Here is an 18063-nt window from a genome sequence, read left to right as displayed (position 1 = left end):
GTGATAGAGAAGTTCAGAAAATGGAGAGAAAATTATCAGCCAGAATGATCAGTGGTATCTTATGGAGGAGAGAGACTTGATTCTGGATCTTATAAAGGAATAAGCTTTAGAGAATCTAGGGAATAGGGGGCCTTTCAGGGAGGCATAATGACATTAAACAGAAATGCAGTGGTAGCTTACAGCAAGATATAGTCTTGTTCAGTGAATATACCAATTTAATTGTAAGCTTAGTGTTTGAGAAGAAAATGGCAGGAAATTTAAATAAATAAAGAGATAGGCAGGGAATAAAAAGCCAGATTAATGAGTTTGAACTTCATCTTGAAAAAAATGGGCTCCCATTTCTTCAGAGAATGGCAAAAGCAAAAATTATTTTTTCCCCATCCCTCAGGTTTTCCTCAGCACCAGAAAAGGGGCTTGGATCCTCAATCGTGTAGGAGACTGTGGATATCCTTTTGATACAATTTTGTCATCTCGATTTAATCATTTGCTGAAGAAGATTACTGGTGAATCAGCAGCAAATGCATATTTGGAAAAAAAGATTAACCAAAGGTTTAATCATGAAATGTTTGGCCTGAAGCCTAAACACAGGTATGTTCCAAGGCTTGGAGTTGGCAGTGATGGCCAAGGCAAAGTATAAGGGCTGTGCCCACAGGCTAACAGTAGAGCTTACCTCTACCTGTACATGAAACAGATGCACAGAATCAGAAATCAGATTTCTACCTTGCCCCCACAGAAGTCCAAGATCTACTGGTCTGTAATTTTCCGTCTAGAATTCTCCTTGGCATTAATCATTTTCTTATTCTCCAAGGTACGAGTTCTTTTTACATGATGCCCAACAGCTACAATAAAATGGTAGTAGAGGGCAGTGCATCCTTCATTCATCTAACAAACAACTGAGCGTCTGAGCCAAGCATTAAACTGGCTTGAGAATACTGAGACTCAAGACCTAATAGTAATACTCACATCTCACCTTTTTGAAGACTTAATATAAGACAGACACGGTGCTAAATGTGTTACTGCATGATCTCATTTAGTCCTCACAGTAGCCCTATAGGTTGGTACTATTTTGATCTCCATTTTGCAAATATAAAAATTGACAATTAGAGAAACTAACTTGCCCAAGATCACGTAAGCAATAAATGAGAAATGGCTAGTTCTTTAAATACTCTAACAAGAAGACAGGCGGTAGAATATGATGTTATAAAAGAAATGCATGGAGATTATGAAGGACAGAAGTCTTCACACAGAAGTGGACTGTGATAGCATTTCCAGAGGGTGATTTTAAATGCTTTTTACTCCCTCCAACTTTTAATTTTTTTAATGTTTAGATTTACTTGCTATAAAATAGTAAGTGCAATGAACACCCATATACCCTTCATTTAGACTGACCTATTATTAACAGTTCACTATATTTCCTTTCTCTCTCTTTCTGGAGGTATATAGATCCATACATATATAGTATCTATATATCCATGCATGCATTCATACATTTTTTCCCTGAACTATTTGAGAGTAACTACTTGTAGTCAATAGGACATTTTACCCTACATTCTTTAGCATACATTGCCTAAGAAAAAGGGCATTCTTCTACATAAACATAATATAATTACCACACTTAGCAAACTGAACTTTGATAAAGTACCATTATCTATTGCTAATATATTGCATATTCAAATTTCCCAAATTGTCTCAATTATATTTGTAGCTTTTTATTTTGGGGCCACACTGCATGGCTTAAAGTGCAGAGTCCTAATCACTGGACCACCAGGGAATTCTTTGTAGCTTTTTTTATTTTTAAAATCTAGGATCCTGTCAGATATTACACCATTGTGTTCAGTTGTCATCTCTCTTTTATCTCTCTTAATCTGAAATTATTCTCTATTTTTTTACATTTTTTTTTTTTTTTTTAAGAATTGAAGCCATTTGTTTTGTAGGACGTCTCTAAATTTGGACTTTCATAGTTGTTCTTCCTCTATTATATTTAGATTAAATGTTTCTGGTGCAAATGCTCATAGGTTATGTTGTGCCTTCTTGGTGGGTCACATCAGGAACCAAATGATAGCAGTTTATTGCATATTAATGATGTTAAATTTGATCACATGGATTTGGTAGTAGCTACCAGGTTTCTCTTCTGTAAAGATATTTTTTTCCTTTGAAAGTAATCAATGGGGTTATACTTGGAGAGTGTGTTTCCCAACAAACTTTCAGCCATTCATTTGACCCAGTTATGGAAACTGTAGCATCCAAAACTTTGGGAATCACAAAAATAAACTGAGTCTTTATGAAATAATAGGAGATAGTCAAACAAATATGGTAAGGAAGTAGCATTCTAATTATACATACAAGGTCTTAGAATAGCAAAAAATACATTATGCTGTAAGACCTGCACATAGTTTCGTTGGGCTGGACTATTAGGCAGAGATTGAAGAGTGCCTGAGTACATCTCCAGGTTCGCTGGAGATAAATAAAATGAAAAGTTTAGAATGAAGACAGTCCAGAGCCATCATCAAAAGGTTTTAAGCAGGTGAGTGACATAATAATAATGAATACATTTTTGAACAATCACTCCCAGAATAATGTAGAACATAGATTGAGGGGGGATGGAGCAGGAGACCCTAAAGACAACTATAAGAGTTCAGGTGAAACAGAGAATGAGTAAAACAATTCTGAAGCTGTTTAAAGGAGAAAGGGTGGCCTTGGTAACCAGATGTAAGACTCACAGTTCTGTGATTTGGGCAACAGTGTGGAATTGTGGTACTGTTAGTGAAAAGGAGTAAGTTTGGAGAGAAAGATGAAATGATGAGGTTGGAATGAGAACAGAATCACAAACCTAAAGATTTGAGTCAAGGAATTACTAAATGCAACAAGCCGGTAATACTGTTTAGACAGACCAGTTCCTGAGAAGAGGCCAGCTCTGTCTGAACATGGCAGGCTGAGGATTCTCAGAGCCTGTTAACACAGTATCCAAGGATTCAGACTGTTTTTAGAAAGGTCCAAATTCTGCAAATCTGTCATTTTTTTGTCACCTTATCCTATGCTATTTCTAGGAAACACTACTTATCATGCCCAGAGGATCTCAAGGGAGTTCATAAAAAACCATTTTGATATAAATCCTAAAGTCCTAGGCTGCAGGACCTTAGGCAAGCCACTTAACTTCTTTAGTCCTCAGTTTCCTCATCTATAAAACCTGGATAATGGTAACTGTCCTGCCTTCTTCATTAGGTTTATGTTAATGTATGTAAAATCAATTTATAAATATAAATTACTATGCACACGTAGTTCATTATACAGTTTGGAAAATGATGGTTCAAGTCTACCTCTTGGGCCTTTGAAACTAAAATGAGGCTCAATAGGATGCTGATAATACAGTTCTGCAGACTTTCTGACATATGGATAGAAACCACGAGACTGTGGCCTTATTAGGTCACCAAGAGCATTATTATTCCTTGAGAAACCATACATCTACTTTTCAAATAAGACCATTCTTCCCTTACTTCTCCAACATCTTCCCTTTCAATGCCTTCCACAGTCCAACATCTACTCTGAGATCATCCTTATCTTTATCAAGCTGGTATATATTAGACCCTTCCCAAATGTCATGAATAGAGGGAGACTATTGGCATATTGATTAACCACCTCAATCAAAGCAGAATTTTACTTACATGTTAATGATTTCTCTCTCTCTCTCTCATGATCTCTCTCCTTTCTCCTTCTTTCTCATCATTCACAGAGTTTTCAGCCAGCATCCAACAGTGAATGACGACCTGCCAAACCGTATAATTTCTGGCTTTGTGAAGGTGAAAACAAATGTGAAGGAGTTCACAGAGACAGCAGCCATATTTGAGGACGGCTCCAGGGAGGATGACATTGATGTTGTTATCTTTGCTACAGGCTATAGCTTTGCATTTCCTTTTCTGGAAGATTCTGTCAAAGTAGTCAAAAACAAGATATCCCTGTATAAAAAGGTCTTCCCTCCTAACCTTGAAAAGCCAACTCTTGCAATCATAGGCTTGATCCAGCCCTTGGGTGCCATTATGCCCATTTCAGAGCTCCAAGGACGCTGGGCCACTCAAGTATTTAAAGGTAAGTGACCATGTAAGATGATTACCTAATTACTTAGCAGTGTGTTTAATTATGTTTATGTTCTTGCTTGTAAATAGCCAGATAGTATATATGATTATAACAGTGCCTGGCACAAAGTTAGTGCTCAAAAATTAATTGTTGAGGGAATATAAAGTAGTAATTTATAACCATGGACCTATAGCAAAATGTCCTGGGAAATTTTCCCAAAATAGGCTTGTTTTGCTGGTGGTATTTAATTAATAAGTCCGAGATGGAGCTGATATAAAATCATTGAGAAAATGTTCTCCAGATGATTATAATGTGCACTCCAGATTAAAATCCACTCTTTCAGATTTTAGAAAATGGATACATATTTGTGAAGCAGTCTTCTTTTATTATAGTTAGAGAAAGTCAAATATAGAAGTGCTGTGACTTGATTTCAGCAAAAAATTAAGACCTGGTAAAGACTAGCCCAGAATATAGAATATTCAGCCACTCAAATTCTCAATTTTCCCCCTTTATATTCCCTTTTTCAGAAAATTTTGGCTATGAGAACATGAGAAAAAACTTTAGGGTTTGGGATAGAAGGTTCAGTATGAATTAGCAGAATAATGTGGCTTCTAAAGACTTAATTATACCTGACATCATTAAAAAACTATAATATCCCGGAATTTACAACATTCTTCTCCAAGTCAGACCACACTGTGGTCAGACCACACCTAAAGATATTTTAAAAGTGAAACTGGAGTACATTAAAAGGAGAGAGATAAAAATGGTTAAGGGATTTGAAAATGTGCCATTTGAAGTACTAAAAAGGAGCTGACATATAGATTCAGGGATCAGATCTGATAGACAGAGAAGGAGAACTATGGATGAAGGTTCATAACATTGTATAGGAAGCAGTAATCAAAACCATCCCTAAGAAAAAGAAATGCAAAAAGGCAAAATGGTTTTCTCAGGAGGCCCTAAAAATAGCTGAGAAAAGAAGTGAAAGGCAAAGGAGAAAAGGAAAGATATACCCATTTGTATGCAGAGTTCCAAAGAATAGCAAGGAGAGATAAGAAAGCCATCCTAAGTGAACAATGCAAAGAAATAGAGGAAAATAATAGAATGGGAAAGACTAGAGATCTCTTCAAGAAGATTAGAGATACCAAAAGCACATTTCATGCAAAGATGGGCATAATAAAGGACAGAAATGTTATGGACCTAACAGAAGCAGAAGATATTAAGAAGAGGTGGCAAGAATACACAGGAAAACTATACAAAAAAGATCTTAATGACCTAGACAACCACGATGGTGTTTTCACTCACCTAGAGCCAGACATCCTGGAGTGTGAAGTCAAGTGGGCCTTAAGAAGCATCACTACAAATAAGGATAGTGGAGGTGATGGAATTCCAGCTGAGCTATTTCAAATCCTAAAAGATGGTGCTGTGAAAGTGCTGCACTCAAAATGCCAGCAAATTTGGAAAACTCAGCAGTGGCCACAGGACTGAAAAAGTTCAGTTTTCATTCCAGTTCCAAAGAAGAAAAATGCCAAAGAATGTTCAAACTACCACACAATTGCACTTATTTCACATGCTAGCTAGGTAATGCTCAAAATCCTTCAAGCTAGGCTTCAACAGTGTGTGAACCAAGAAATTCCAGATGTACGAGCTGGATTTAGCAAAGGCAGAGAAACCAGAGATCAAATTGCCAACATCTGTTGGGTCACAGAAAGAGCAAAAAAATTCCAGAAAAACATACTTCTGCTTTATTGACTATGCAAAAGCCTTTGACTGTGTGAAAAGTGAAAGTTGCTCAGTTGTGTCCGACTCTTTGTGACCCTATGGAATTCTCCAGGCCAGAATACTGGAGTGGGTAGCCTTTTCCTTCTCCAGAGAATCTTCCTAACCCAGGGATCGAAGCTAGCTCTCCAGCATTGCAGGTGGATTCTTTACCAGCTGAGCCACCAGGGAAGCCCCTTTGACTGTGTGGTTCACAAAAAACTGTGAAAAATTCTTAAAGAGATGGGAATACCAGACCACCTCACCTGCCTCCTAAGAAATCTGTAGGCAGATCAAGAAGAAACTATGAGAACCAGACATGGAACAACGGACTGGTTCCAAATTGGGAAAGGAGTATTTCAAGGCTGTATATTGTCATCCTGCTTATTTAACTTATATGCAGAGTACATCATGTAAAATGCTGGGCTGGATGAAGCACAAGCTGGAATCAAGATTGCTGGGAGAAATATCAGTAACTTCAGATATACAGATGACACTGCCCCAATGGCAGAAAGTGAAGAACTAAAGAGTCTCTTGATGAAAGTGAAAGAGGAGAGTGAAAAAGTTGGCTTAAAACTCAACATTCAAAAAACTAAGATCATGGCATCCGGTCCCATCAATTCATGGCAAATAGATGGGGAAACAATGGAAACAGTGACAAACTTTATTTTCTTGGGCTCCAAAATCACTGCAGATGGTGACTGCAGCAATGAAATTAAAAGACGCTTGCTCCATGGAAGAAAAGATATGACAAACCTAGATAGCATATTAAAAAGCAGAGACATTACTTTGCTGACAAAGGTCCATCTAGTCAAAGCTATGGTTTTTCCAGTAGTCATGTATGATTGTGAGAGACCATAAAGAAGGCTGAGTGCCGAAGAATAGTTACTTTTTAACTGTGGTGTTGGAGAAGACTGTTGAGAGTCCCTTGAATTGCAAGGAGATCGAACCAGTCCATCCTAGGGGAAATCAGTCCTGAATATTTGTTGGAAGGACTGATGCTGATGCTGAAGCTGAAGTTCCAATACTTTGGCCACCTGATGTGAAGAAGTGACTCACTGGAAAAAAGCTTGATACTGCATTGAAGATAGATTGAAGACAGGGGGAGAAGGGGATAACAGAGGATGAGATGGTTGGATGGCATCACTGACTCAGCGGGCATGAGTTTGAGTAAGCTCCGGGAGTTGGTGATGGACAGGGGAGCCTGGCATGCTGCAGTTCATGGAGTCACCAAGATCAGACATGACTGAGTGACTAAACTTAATGGATTCAGAGTTCTTATAAAATATTTCAGCTTCTTCCCTAGTGAAGACTTCATGGTAGTAGAGAAAAAGAAACAATGGTGATAAATGGCAGAGAAAACTAGTACAGCCACTATGGAGAACAGTGTAGAGATTCCTAAAAACCTGGAAATAGAACTGCCATATGACCCAGCAATCCCACTCTGGGCATACACACTGAGGAAGCCAGAACTGAAAGAGACACATGTACCCCAATGTTCATTGCAGCACTGTTTACAATAGCTAGGACATGGAAGCAACCTAGATGTCCATCAGTAGAAGAAGGGATAAGGAAGCTGTGGTACATATACACAATGAAATATTACTCAGCTATAAAAAAGAATGCATTTGAGTCAGTTCTGATGAGGTGGATGAAACTGGAGCCTATTATACAGAGTGAAGTAAGCCAGAAAGAGAAATACCAATACTGTATATTAATGCATATATATGGAGTTTAGAAAGACAATAAGTTCAGTTCAGTTCAGTTGCTCAGTCGTGTCCAACTCTTTGCGACCCCATGAATCGCAGCACGCCAGGCCTCCCTGTTCATCACCATCTCCCGGAGTTCACTCAGACTCACGTCCATCGAGTCAGTGATGCCATCCAGCTATCTCATCCTCGGTCGTCCCCTTCTCCTCCTGCCCCCAATCCCTCCCAATCAGAGTCTTTTCCAATGAGTCAGCTCTTCTCATGAGATGGCCAAAGTACTGGAGTTTCAGCTTCAGCATCAGTAAAGATGACCGTATATGCAAGACAGTAAATGAGACATCGATGCAAAGATCAGACTTTTGGACTAAGTGGGAGAAGGAAAGGGTGGGACGATATGAGAGAATAGCATTGAAAATGTATATTACCATATGTAAAATAGATGACTAGTGCAAGTTCAATGCATGAAGCAGGGCACTCAAAGCTGGTGCTCTGGGACAATCCAGAGGGATGGGTGGGAGGGAGGTGGGAGCGGGGTTCAGGATGGTGGGACACATGTACACCCATGGCTGATTCATGACAATGTATGGCAAAAACCACCATAATATTGTGAAGTAATTAGTCTCCAATTAAAATAAATAAATTTTTTAAAAGATTAACAACAACAACAAAAAAAAGCTTTTCCAGATTTCCCCAAAGTTCTTTCATTTCTTTTCTTTTTCTTTTAATTTTTTGGCCATACCATGGGGCACATAGGATCATAGTTCCCAGCCAGGGATCAAACCTGTGCCCCCTGCATTGGAAGCATGGAGTCCTAACCACAGGGACTACCAGGGACGTCCCAGAGTTCTTTCATTTCTCAATTCTTTAATTCTATCCAGTAGATTGTGTACTCCTTGAGCGCTGGACCAGCAATCCAATGCAAGTAACCCATTAAGTTGGCTAATTCCAGTCATATTAAGTGGATCTTTTAAGTGGTCAATTAAGTAAGAGGAAAAAGTTGCATTAAAATAGGCCACAGCACCTTAACATACTTTGAACAAACAACTGAGACTCTTCCAGAACAAGTGAACTATTGAGAGGATTAGGGAAAAAGCATTTGGAAGATTCTGCATTATGGCTGTGGGATTAGGGGATTTTAGGGGAATTGTATAAAAAGCCCAGTTTTCTGTGCTAGCAGAGCTTAGTGCTAATTCCTCCAGCTTTCTTTTAACACTCGGAAGAAAGGAACCATCAGAGAATCCCTATAAATTTATCAAACTTCCAAAAAGAACCCTGAGTTTTTTCTAATATTCATACCCCTACACTCTACTTACCAAACTCTTGCCTTTCTCATCTCTGAAGTCTACCCTCACTGTGCTGATTTAAAGCCTTAGAATCAGTTAATTTCACACATGCCCAGCTCAGCCTTGTCTTCTTGCCTCGTGTGTTCTTTCCTACCAAGTCCCATTTCCCTTCTTCCTTTGTTCTCTAGAATTTCTGTTCTCTTGTTAAGGAAATATTACACCCTTTTGTAGACCACTGAGTCTTCTTGCTTGCCTTGACCAAAATCTAGTTTTATTTTATCTTTGTCTCTTTTGTAACCTCTCAAGAGCCCTTGCAAGGATTCTACTCTCATTTAGTAACTTTCTTCCCTTGCAAACCATATGAAATGATACAATTCTCTGGATCACAAGGAGGCATTATGTCATAGCATGGCATTCAAGTTCCTTCACAAATTGGATACAGGCTGCTTTTTCATGCCTATCTTTCACTACTTTTCCCATATATGCTATCATCTTCTAGATCTTCTAGCTGACTTACCCACTAAGCAGCAAACACAGCAGGTAATATGTTGAAAGCTCTTTGTTTTCCTGGCTGCAAGCTGAGTCCTCCTTGCAGGGCACAGGCTTCTCTAGTTGTGGTGCGAGGGCTTAGCTGCTCTGCTGCATGTGGGTTCTGAGTTCCCTAACCAGGGACTGAACCCACATCCCCTGCATTGGAAGACAGATTCTGAACCACTAGACCACCAAGGAAGTCCCCTGAAAGTTCTTTAAATAAAAGAACCAAGTTTATTTGCCTTTGTCTTCCAAGACTAGACCAATGCCTAGCACATGAGAGGCAGCTAATAAATCTCTATTCAATGAATGCAAGTTCAGCTTTGGTGGTTTTCTAAACTCTACAGTTGTTCCGTCCCTAAGTCATGTCTGACTCTTTGCAACCCCATGGATTGTGTAGCACACTGGGCTCCACTTTAGAGTTGGATTTAGAGTTGCGTACAACCAAGGGAGGAAATGAACAGGCTTTTTCTACACAAATAAGGAGTAAAGGGGAAGGCATACAAGACAGAGAAAACAGCAGAAGCAAAGGCATAAGGTATGAGTACCTTTAGAGTTGGCTCAAATTTTCCATATGGCATAGTGCCTATAAATTCCTGGTATAAAGCTAATCATTGAAATTGAGAGTTTCCATGTTAAGTACTATCCTACCTTTGTCTAGCCATGTCCTTGGTGTTGGTGTTAAATTCCTGCTACTGGAACTCTTTGTGCAATGGTGCATAAATTTATTTGTTAAGACTGGGTATTATGAGTTGCCTTTGACCTTGCCCCTCACTCTCACCAAATAAAAAAGTTTATAAGGTAAGGTTTATTTCCCAAAGGACTTAAGGCATAAAATAGATTGACAGTTTATTTTTACTTCCTTCTTTCTGTGGTATAAAGCCTCTTTGTGATTGAGTACAAGTACCGATGTGTTTCCCATCATCCTCCCACCCTTTTACTTTGAACCTAATTTTTCATATACCTTTTATCATTTTCTCATGTCCATATCTCATTTCCCAGTTGAAAGACTATTTTAGGGAGGAGGAAGATATTGGTTGGGAAGCAGATTAGGAGCAATTTCCTCCAAAGACAAAGTGGGAAACATTAAGCTACTGAAGTTAATATGGTTATATTCTGGTGGTGGAAGGGTAAGGTGATCAAAACTGCATGTGTAACTTCCTTGGTACAGAAAACTAGCCTGTATTCCTTTGAATTCTCCATAGCATGGTAATTGTTAATAGGATTATTATTCACACTGAGGTAATTTTATACTTAAATTTTTTTTTCTCTTTAGGGTTAAAGACATTGCCCCCACAAAGTGAAATGATGACAGAAATAGCTAAGGTTCAAGAGGATATGGCAAAACAGTAAGAATTCTCCCAATTTTTCCCACTCAATTCTTAATAAGAGCAATGTTGTACTATATTTATTTTCCTTGTGTTCATTTAAGGATTTAGATATTTTGAAGGAAAGGAAATAATAGTTTGTGACAACAGAATAGAGAAATACCACCAAATGATTTGAGTATGGATGGGAAAGGAGAGAAGAGCTTAAGAAAATCCTATGTGTAAGGTCTAAAAGAAAAGTCAAGTAGGAAAAAGCACATGGAGGGAAAACCAGGTATGCTATTTTGGCAAGAATTACTTGAAGGGCTGTTAGAGCTGCCAGAGAAAGGATGGGCAGCAATGAATTAATGAAGGGTAGATATGGTCAAATTACAAATCTGTAGGTAGACTTGCAGTTCTGCAGAGGTCATTTGCTGGCTGGCCTGTGACAGTATACTCAGGCCACAGTAGCTCTTGGGATGAACAGTCTATATGATCTGGGAAGGTGGTACCATCAGCTAGCTGCTTAGTGCTTATTTAGCAATCTGAATTTCAGAACTTAAACTTATTCACTGGGGGATTTTTATTTGAACAAAGTTGATGTTGATCAAGTCCTAAAAGTCAGAGGCACAATCACCCCATGCCCAAAGATGTGGTTATATGATTATACCAGTGTAACTCTCCCTTCTGGGAGGAAGAGAACGTTTTTATTTAACCCTGATACACTTTCTAGGTGCCCTCCTGTTTTTCTCCTCCTTTCACTGCCAAACTTCAACAGTATAAACATTCTGTATCACATGCTCTAAATTGACACCCTCTTCTCCCTCCATTGTGACTTCCATCCTTATTCCTGCAATTGCTCTCTTAAGAGTCATCCGTGAACAACTTAATTTTTCTTTCACTACTGAGTTTGGTGCTTTTTAACACCTCTTCCTTCTTGGAGTGCTTTCTTTCCCTGGCACTATTTATTATTTTTATTATTAATTATATTATTATTGGGCTTCCTAGGTGGCTCAGATGGTGAAGAATCTGTCTGCAGTGCAGGAGACTTGAGTTCCATCCCTGGGTTGGAAAGATCCCCTCGAGAAGGGAATGGCCACCCACCCCAGTATTTTTGCCTGGAGAATTCCATAGACAGAGGAGCCTGGTGGGCTATAGTCCATGGGGTCACAATATTATATTATTTAAATAATTTATTATATTTATTATTTAGTATGTATTTATTATCAATTATTATATTTATATCATGTATTATATTTATTATATTATTTAAATATATTTATTATTACCCCATTTCAATTTTCCTCCTTTCTTTCCTTTGACTTACCTTCCAACTGTGAGTTCCTAAGAATAATATTTAACTTTTATTGAGGGTCAACTTTGTGCAAATACTAAGTGTTTTACATATATGAGTTTATTTAATTCTCGAAACAATCCTACAAAGCAGGTACTAGTGTAATCTCTGTGACATCCTCCTGAATACTACAGCTGTTGACCCACTACATGCCTGTAAACCCATGAGCTAACATAACACCCATAAGGGAAAGCTCTCAAATTATTTCCTGTCTTACCTTCTTCTCTTCTAAACTTTAGTCCCATTTCATAAATTCCTTTGCCTATCTATCAGTTCCTCAGGAATTCTATCTTACCAGTTCTATTTCAAATTTATTTTCTATCATTTTTCCTGCCCTGTTTTTTATAGTTTCTTTTGGCGTTTCTATTTTTATTTTTTTAAAAAGTTTTTTGGCTGTACAGCATGTAGGATCTTAGTTCCCTGACCAGGGATTGAACCCATACTCTCGTTCCCCCTTCTCTCCTCCCCCTGCATTGGAAGTGCAGAGTTTTAACCGCTGGGCTGCCAGGGAAGTCCCTTTTCCTGTCCTTTTTGGATTTCTAGTAAGCCCATCTAATCTAATCGCAGTTAACCTGACTTGACTTTTCCCTTATTTCTTTTCTGCCCCACTGTTCTTTCTTTCTTTCTTTTTTTTATAGAAAGTAAAAAGAGAAAGTCATCAATTAGCTCTTTAAATCCCACTGGCTTCCCCAATGGCACTAGTGGTAAAGAACCCACCTGGCAATGCAGGAGATGTAAGAGACGTGGGTTCAATCCCTGGGTTGAGAAGATCCCCTGGAGGAGGGCATGGCAACCCACTCCTGTATTCTTGCCTGGAGAACCCCATGGACAGAGGAGCCTGGAGGGCTACAGTCCATGGGGTCGCAAAGAGTCGGACACGACTGAAGCGACTTAGCATGCACTTTTCACATAGGTATTATACTGTTACCACATTTTCTCTCCCAAAAGCCCATTTTGCTCTTCAAATCTGCACTTGCTGTAATCATTCCATCTGGTTCCATTTGGAGGAACCTTGTAGGATAAGTCATCCTCCCCCTCCTTTCAGGATTCCAAATTAATGTTGGTCCTGGGAAGTCCTGCCCTTTGGACTCTACTACCACCTCCCTCATGAAACAATTGAGGATCCCAAACTTGAGGATTTTTGTGGTGGGTTCTTTCTGACAACATCAGAGTCCTCTGTATCTCGATCTGCTGTTTGCTTCCATACATCCACCCTTATTTTCTCCATTCTTCCTCTGCTGTAGGTAGGGCCCACGAATATTCTGTGCTCACATTCTATACTCATTCTTGCTTTCTTCCTTTACTGTGCCATTCCCTTGACTTGTAATGCTCTCCTCTTTGTTCTTACTTTATCTATTTCTTCCACATCCTTCAAAAACTTATCATAGTTCTGTTTCAACTACCCTCCTCTACATTTCTATATTTATCAGCCTAAAACCACATGATTTAACAAAGTCTTAAATTCTTCTCTGTTTCATGTGTACCTATCTACTCCAGTAGATTATAAGGTCCTTAAGGATAGAGACAGTGTCTTTTCTTTCTTCTCTGTTTTCTATAGTTCCTATCCCAATATTGAGCCAATAGCAGATACTCAGAGAGCACTGATTGATTGAATTGTTAATAGCCATGGTTTCTGTCTTCTCTGCTTCAGGTATGTGGAAAGCCAACGCCATACCATTCAGGGAGACTATATAGGTACCATGGATGAGCTTGCTGATCTGGTGGGCGTCAAGCCCAATCTTCTGTCCCTGGCCTTCACTGACCCCAAACTGGCATTCCAGTTATTTTGGGGACCCTGTACTCCAGTCCAGTATCGTCTACAGGGTCCTGGAAAGTGGGATGGAGCTCGAAAAGTGATCCTCACGACACAAGATCGTATCAAGAAGCCACTAATGACAAGAATAGTTGAAACCGATAATTCTAACACTTCGACAATAACAATGGCCAAGTTTATGTTGGCTGTTGTTTTCTTTGCCATAGTTATGACCTATCTGTAGCTGTTCCATTGTCATGTTTTTCCCAGTTTTTTTTGAAAGCTGAATCTACAGATGCCTTTGGAGCCTGACGAGATTGAACAATGTTCATTGCCCAAAAAGAGATATTTCATATTGCCCAGAAATCTACTTTTCTTTCTCTTTCCAAAGCATTCATTCTTTTTCCTCTTTTCCCTTCAGTGAAATCTCAGCATTTCATTTGTATTGACTTACTTCCCTTACTCTTATGACTCAGTACTTTTTCCTTCCAGTAATTCCTGGACCATGAGCTTAGATACTCTTTTAGTCATCTTTGTTTCTCTTTAGCAGAATTCCTGGCATGTGGCAGGTACTTAATAAATGTGTGCTGTCATTTATCAAATATTATGGTGGGGAATATAAGCCAATAGCTACATAAGAAATGGGGACTCCATGTAACTGTGCTTCTGACAATATTTTCTACTAGAAGTTGAATCTTTTGTTGTTTTTAATATATAACTAAATGTATTTTTCCTGAGAGATAAGAGAAAAAAATTGTCTTATAATTGTTGTATACACCTAAGATAAGATATATAGATACTTAAACATTTTGTTTCACTATCTATTCACTAGTATATCTGATACTTGGTCGTTTTTATTCTTTTCCCCCAAGTAACACATCTCTATTTTCTCAATGAGAACTACCTTCAACTGTCTAAGCTCACGGATCATTCTAACAATCTAGCAGCTGCCAACAGGTTCAACCTGACTGGAAAAACTGAGATTTTTAATTAGTGGTCCAGTCCTTTTTGATCTCTCAGTTCTCATATTAGGATACAAGACTTTATCTTAGGAACGGTGATAAGTAGCCATCAACTGCTATAGTATGACGTACAAATGTGACTGGATTTCCTCCCCCATCCCCCAACTCCCACTTTCTCCCCTCCATACCCTCCCACACACAGAAAGTCAAGGTAATTCAAAGAGGTCAGTTATGTAATAAATTAAAATTGATGATAACTAAATATAGGCGTATCCTACTTTTAACAGTTATGTCAGAAATTGCAAGTTGTGAAAAACAAAGCAAATGAAATGAAAACCAGGGACTCCAGTTTATGTCCAAGAGCTGCTGTTGATTCTGTTTTCTCATCCATAGAAGAGTTGTTCTGTTTTTTGTGCCTCAGAGAAGTTAACTAAGTGTTAATTGTTGGGCACACGGAATTTCATGAAGAAAGGTATTGGATGTACCAATCAGATGTGTGTTCATAAAGATGCTGTTGTGTAATACATTTTGGGATTGCTATTACTTAACAAAAGAATAAGTTTGAACAACTGAAGAAACAACATTAGAAATTATTTTCTTTCCCAATATTAATAAGAGAACCAGAAATGTGAGAACTACAACTTCTTCTTAATTGTATAACTATTAATATTTGTATAATTCCCTGCTATTTTGCCTGTGGAAAAACTTTTTAAGAATGAGAAGGCCTTTTGCCTTCCATAATTCTTGTGATACTTGGGATTTATCCTCTATTAAAATGGACCTAGTATCTTTTTTTTTAATTGGAGTAGTTGCTTTACAATGTTTTGTTAGTTTCTACTGTATAGCAAAGTGAATCAGCTATATGTATACATATATCCCCTCTGTTTTTGGATTTTCTTCCCTATTTAGGTCACCACAGAGCACTGAATAGAGTTCTTTTTGCTATACAGTAAGTTCTCTAAAATGGACCTAGCATTTTCTAATCTGTAGACTATTCTAGTGCAAGAGTAAATAAAAAGCCACTTCTTTTTCATTTCCTTCTTTTAACATATACATTTTCCTCTTTTAGCATGTAAGTTTGTTGAATTAATAGTCCTTTGACAACATAATTCCTAGTTATCAGTAATAAATACTCCACTTTCCTGTTTAAATAAAAAGCATGTAATTTTAAGTTGATTGATTCTCTCACTTTATGTATAATATGAAATTTTACCAAAAAAAAACACCCCATCGTCGTAAACCAAGCTAAAAGTCAGATGTGAATAGGAAAGTGAACTTAAAACAAACTCAAGATACAAAGCCCTAGTTACTGATTTTGTTGTCGTTGTTAGTCACTAAGTCATGTCCGACTCTTTTGACCACGTGGACTGTAGCCCACCAGGCTTTTCTGTCCATGGGATTTCCCAGGCAAGAATACTGGAGTGGGTTGCCATTTCCTTCTCCAGGGGATCTTCCCACCAGGGATCAAATCCACATCTCCAGTGTCTCCTGGATTGCAGGTGAATTCTTTACTGCTGAGTCATCTGGGAAGCCCCAGTTACTGATTCAGTTCAGTTCAGTTCAGTTCAGTTGCTCAGTCGTGTCCAACTCTTTGCGGCCCCATGAATCGCAGCATGCCAGGCCTCCCTGTCCATCACCACTCCCGGAGTTCACCCAAACTCATGTCCATCGAGTCGGTGATGCCATCCAGCCATCTCATCCTCTGTTGTCCCCTTCTTCTCCTGCCCCCAATCCCTCCCAGCATCAGAGTCTTTTCCAATGAGTCAACTCCTCCCATGAGGTGGCCAAAGTACTGGAGTTTCAGCTTTAGCATCAGTCCTTCCAAAGAAATCCCAGGGCTGATCTCCTTTAGAATGGACTGGTTGGATCTCCTTGTGGTTCAAGGGACTCTCAAGAGTCTTCTCCAACACCACAGTTCAAAAGCATCAATTCTTCGGTGCTTAGCTTTCTTCACAGTCCAACTCTCACATCCATACATGACCACAGGAAAAACCACAGCCTTAACTAGATGGATCTTTGTTGGCAAAGTAATGTCTCTGCTTTTCAATATGCTATCTAGGTTGGTCATAACTTTCCTTCTAAGGAGTAAGCGTCTTTTAATTTCTTGGTTACAGTCACCATCTGCAATTTACCACATCTTTCTTTTGTAATAATATTAAAAAGTAATATCATTTTCTTAACAATATTATACAAAAAAAAAAAGAGAGAGAGAAAGCTTTTCTGTAGTACCAGAAAGTAAGGAAGTGCTCAAAAAGCAAACTGGTGGGAGTATGTCATAGGGACACGGGAACCAACTGAAAATGGTCCCAGTGGCCAAAGCTGAATAACAGTATAAATAATCTAGCAATCTCGAGTGGCCTAGGCCTGCGGCAGCTTGAAATGGGGTTTTGGTTCCCAGCCAGTGACTGAATCTGGATCGTGATGTTGAAAGCACCAAATCCTAGCCACTAGGCCAGTTGTCAGTGACAAGGCCCTGGCTCTTCAGCTTTGCAGAAAAGAATTTCCACAAAGAGAGAAAGTAGTAAAACCAGTAAAGTATTTATTAGGAATAAAAAGAGTACCATATGTGTGGATAAATACATGGACACACTCAGAGAGACAGTCCCTAAGTTGTGCCTTCATGGCAATTTGAATTATTTTTATGGGGCATTTCTTCCAGTTTCTTTTGGCCATTTGTTTTGATTTGCCTGGATCGGTGTCAATATTTGGTATATCTCAGATCCTCCCATGTGTGCCAAGATGGATTCTATGGAAAAGGCCTATGGGTAAAGCATCCCTTAGCACTCCCCTTCAAGGGGACTTTCTGTGAATGTGTGGTCAGGAAGGTCTCCTGACTTCAAGAATGAGAAATACAGGGCCTGGGCAGGGCTCAGCCTCCAAAGAAGATCCTTGACAAGATATTCTTGTTTTGGTGTTTCAGTCCACAGGGAATAAATCTCCAATCACTTCACTGGGTGGGGCAGGGGTGTGGTAATCTATCTCCTGCCTCAGTAGAAGTGGATTATAATATAAAGTATAAAAAAATGCCCATGAGTCCATACTGATATAAATAAGTGATTGAGTAGTAAATAGGGCAGAATAGACAAAACTCCCATAGGAAGAATTTCAAACATTTACATAACTACACTACCCTCAAGGAGTTGAATCATAATTCCCCACTCCTTAAGTATAGGCTCTTCCTTCCAAAGAGAACAATATGAAAAGGGGGAGAATTAACTTTGCAGTGGAGAAATCAGACAAACACTACCTCAACTGGGTGATCAAGATTAACATCAACAGTGAAGTCATGTTGACAGTATGATGTGATGAGAAAGGTACTTTACATCTATGGTCTTCCT

General features: G+C 38.8%; 1 protein-coding gene across 4 annotated transcripts in view; it reads left to right on the top strand.

The window, feature by feature from the left end:
• FMO5 (flavin containing monooxygenase 5) overlaps window positions 1-15896 on the top strand; it is a 39644-nt gene extending 23748 nt beyond the window's left edge. For all 4 annotated transcript variants that reach the window (XM_018045998.1, XM_018045999.1, XM_013962470.2 and 1 more), the window contains exons 6-9: window positions 389-588; window positions 3731-4083; window positions 10626-10698; window positions 13662-15896. In XM_018045998.1, coding sequence (XP_017901487.1) covers window positions 389-588; window positions 3731-4083; window positions 10626-10698; window positions 13662-14007 — 972 coding nt within the window. In that variant the 3' untranslated portion in view covers window positions 14008-15896. The remainder of the gene's footprint in view (window positions 1-388; window positions 589-3730; window positions 4084-10625; window positions 10699-13661) is intronic.

The sequence above is a fragment of the Capra hircus genome, chromosome 3, assembly GCF_001704415.2.
Source record: "Capra hircus breed San Clemente chromosome 3, ASM170441v1, whole genome shotgun sequence".
Classification (NCBI taxonomy): Eukaryota; Metazoa; Chordata; class Mammalia; order Artiodactyla; family Bovidae; genus Capra; species Capra hircus.
This window is presented reverse-complemented; position numbering and strand designations above follow the sequence as displayed.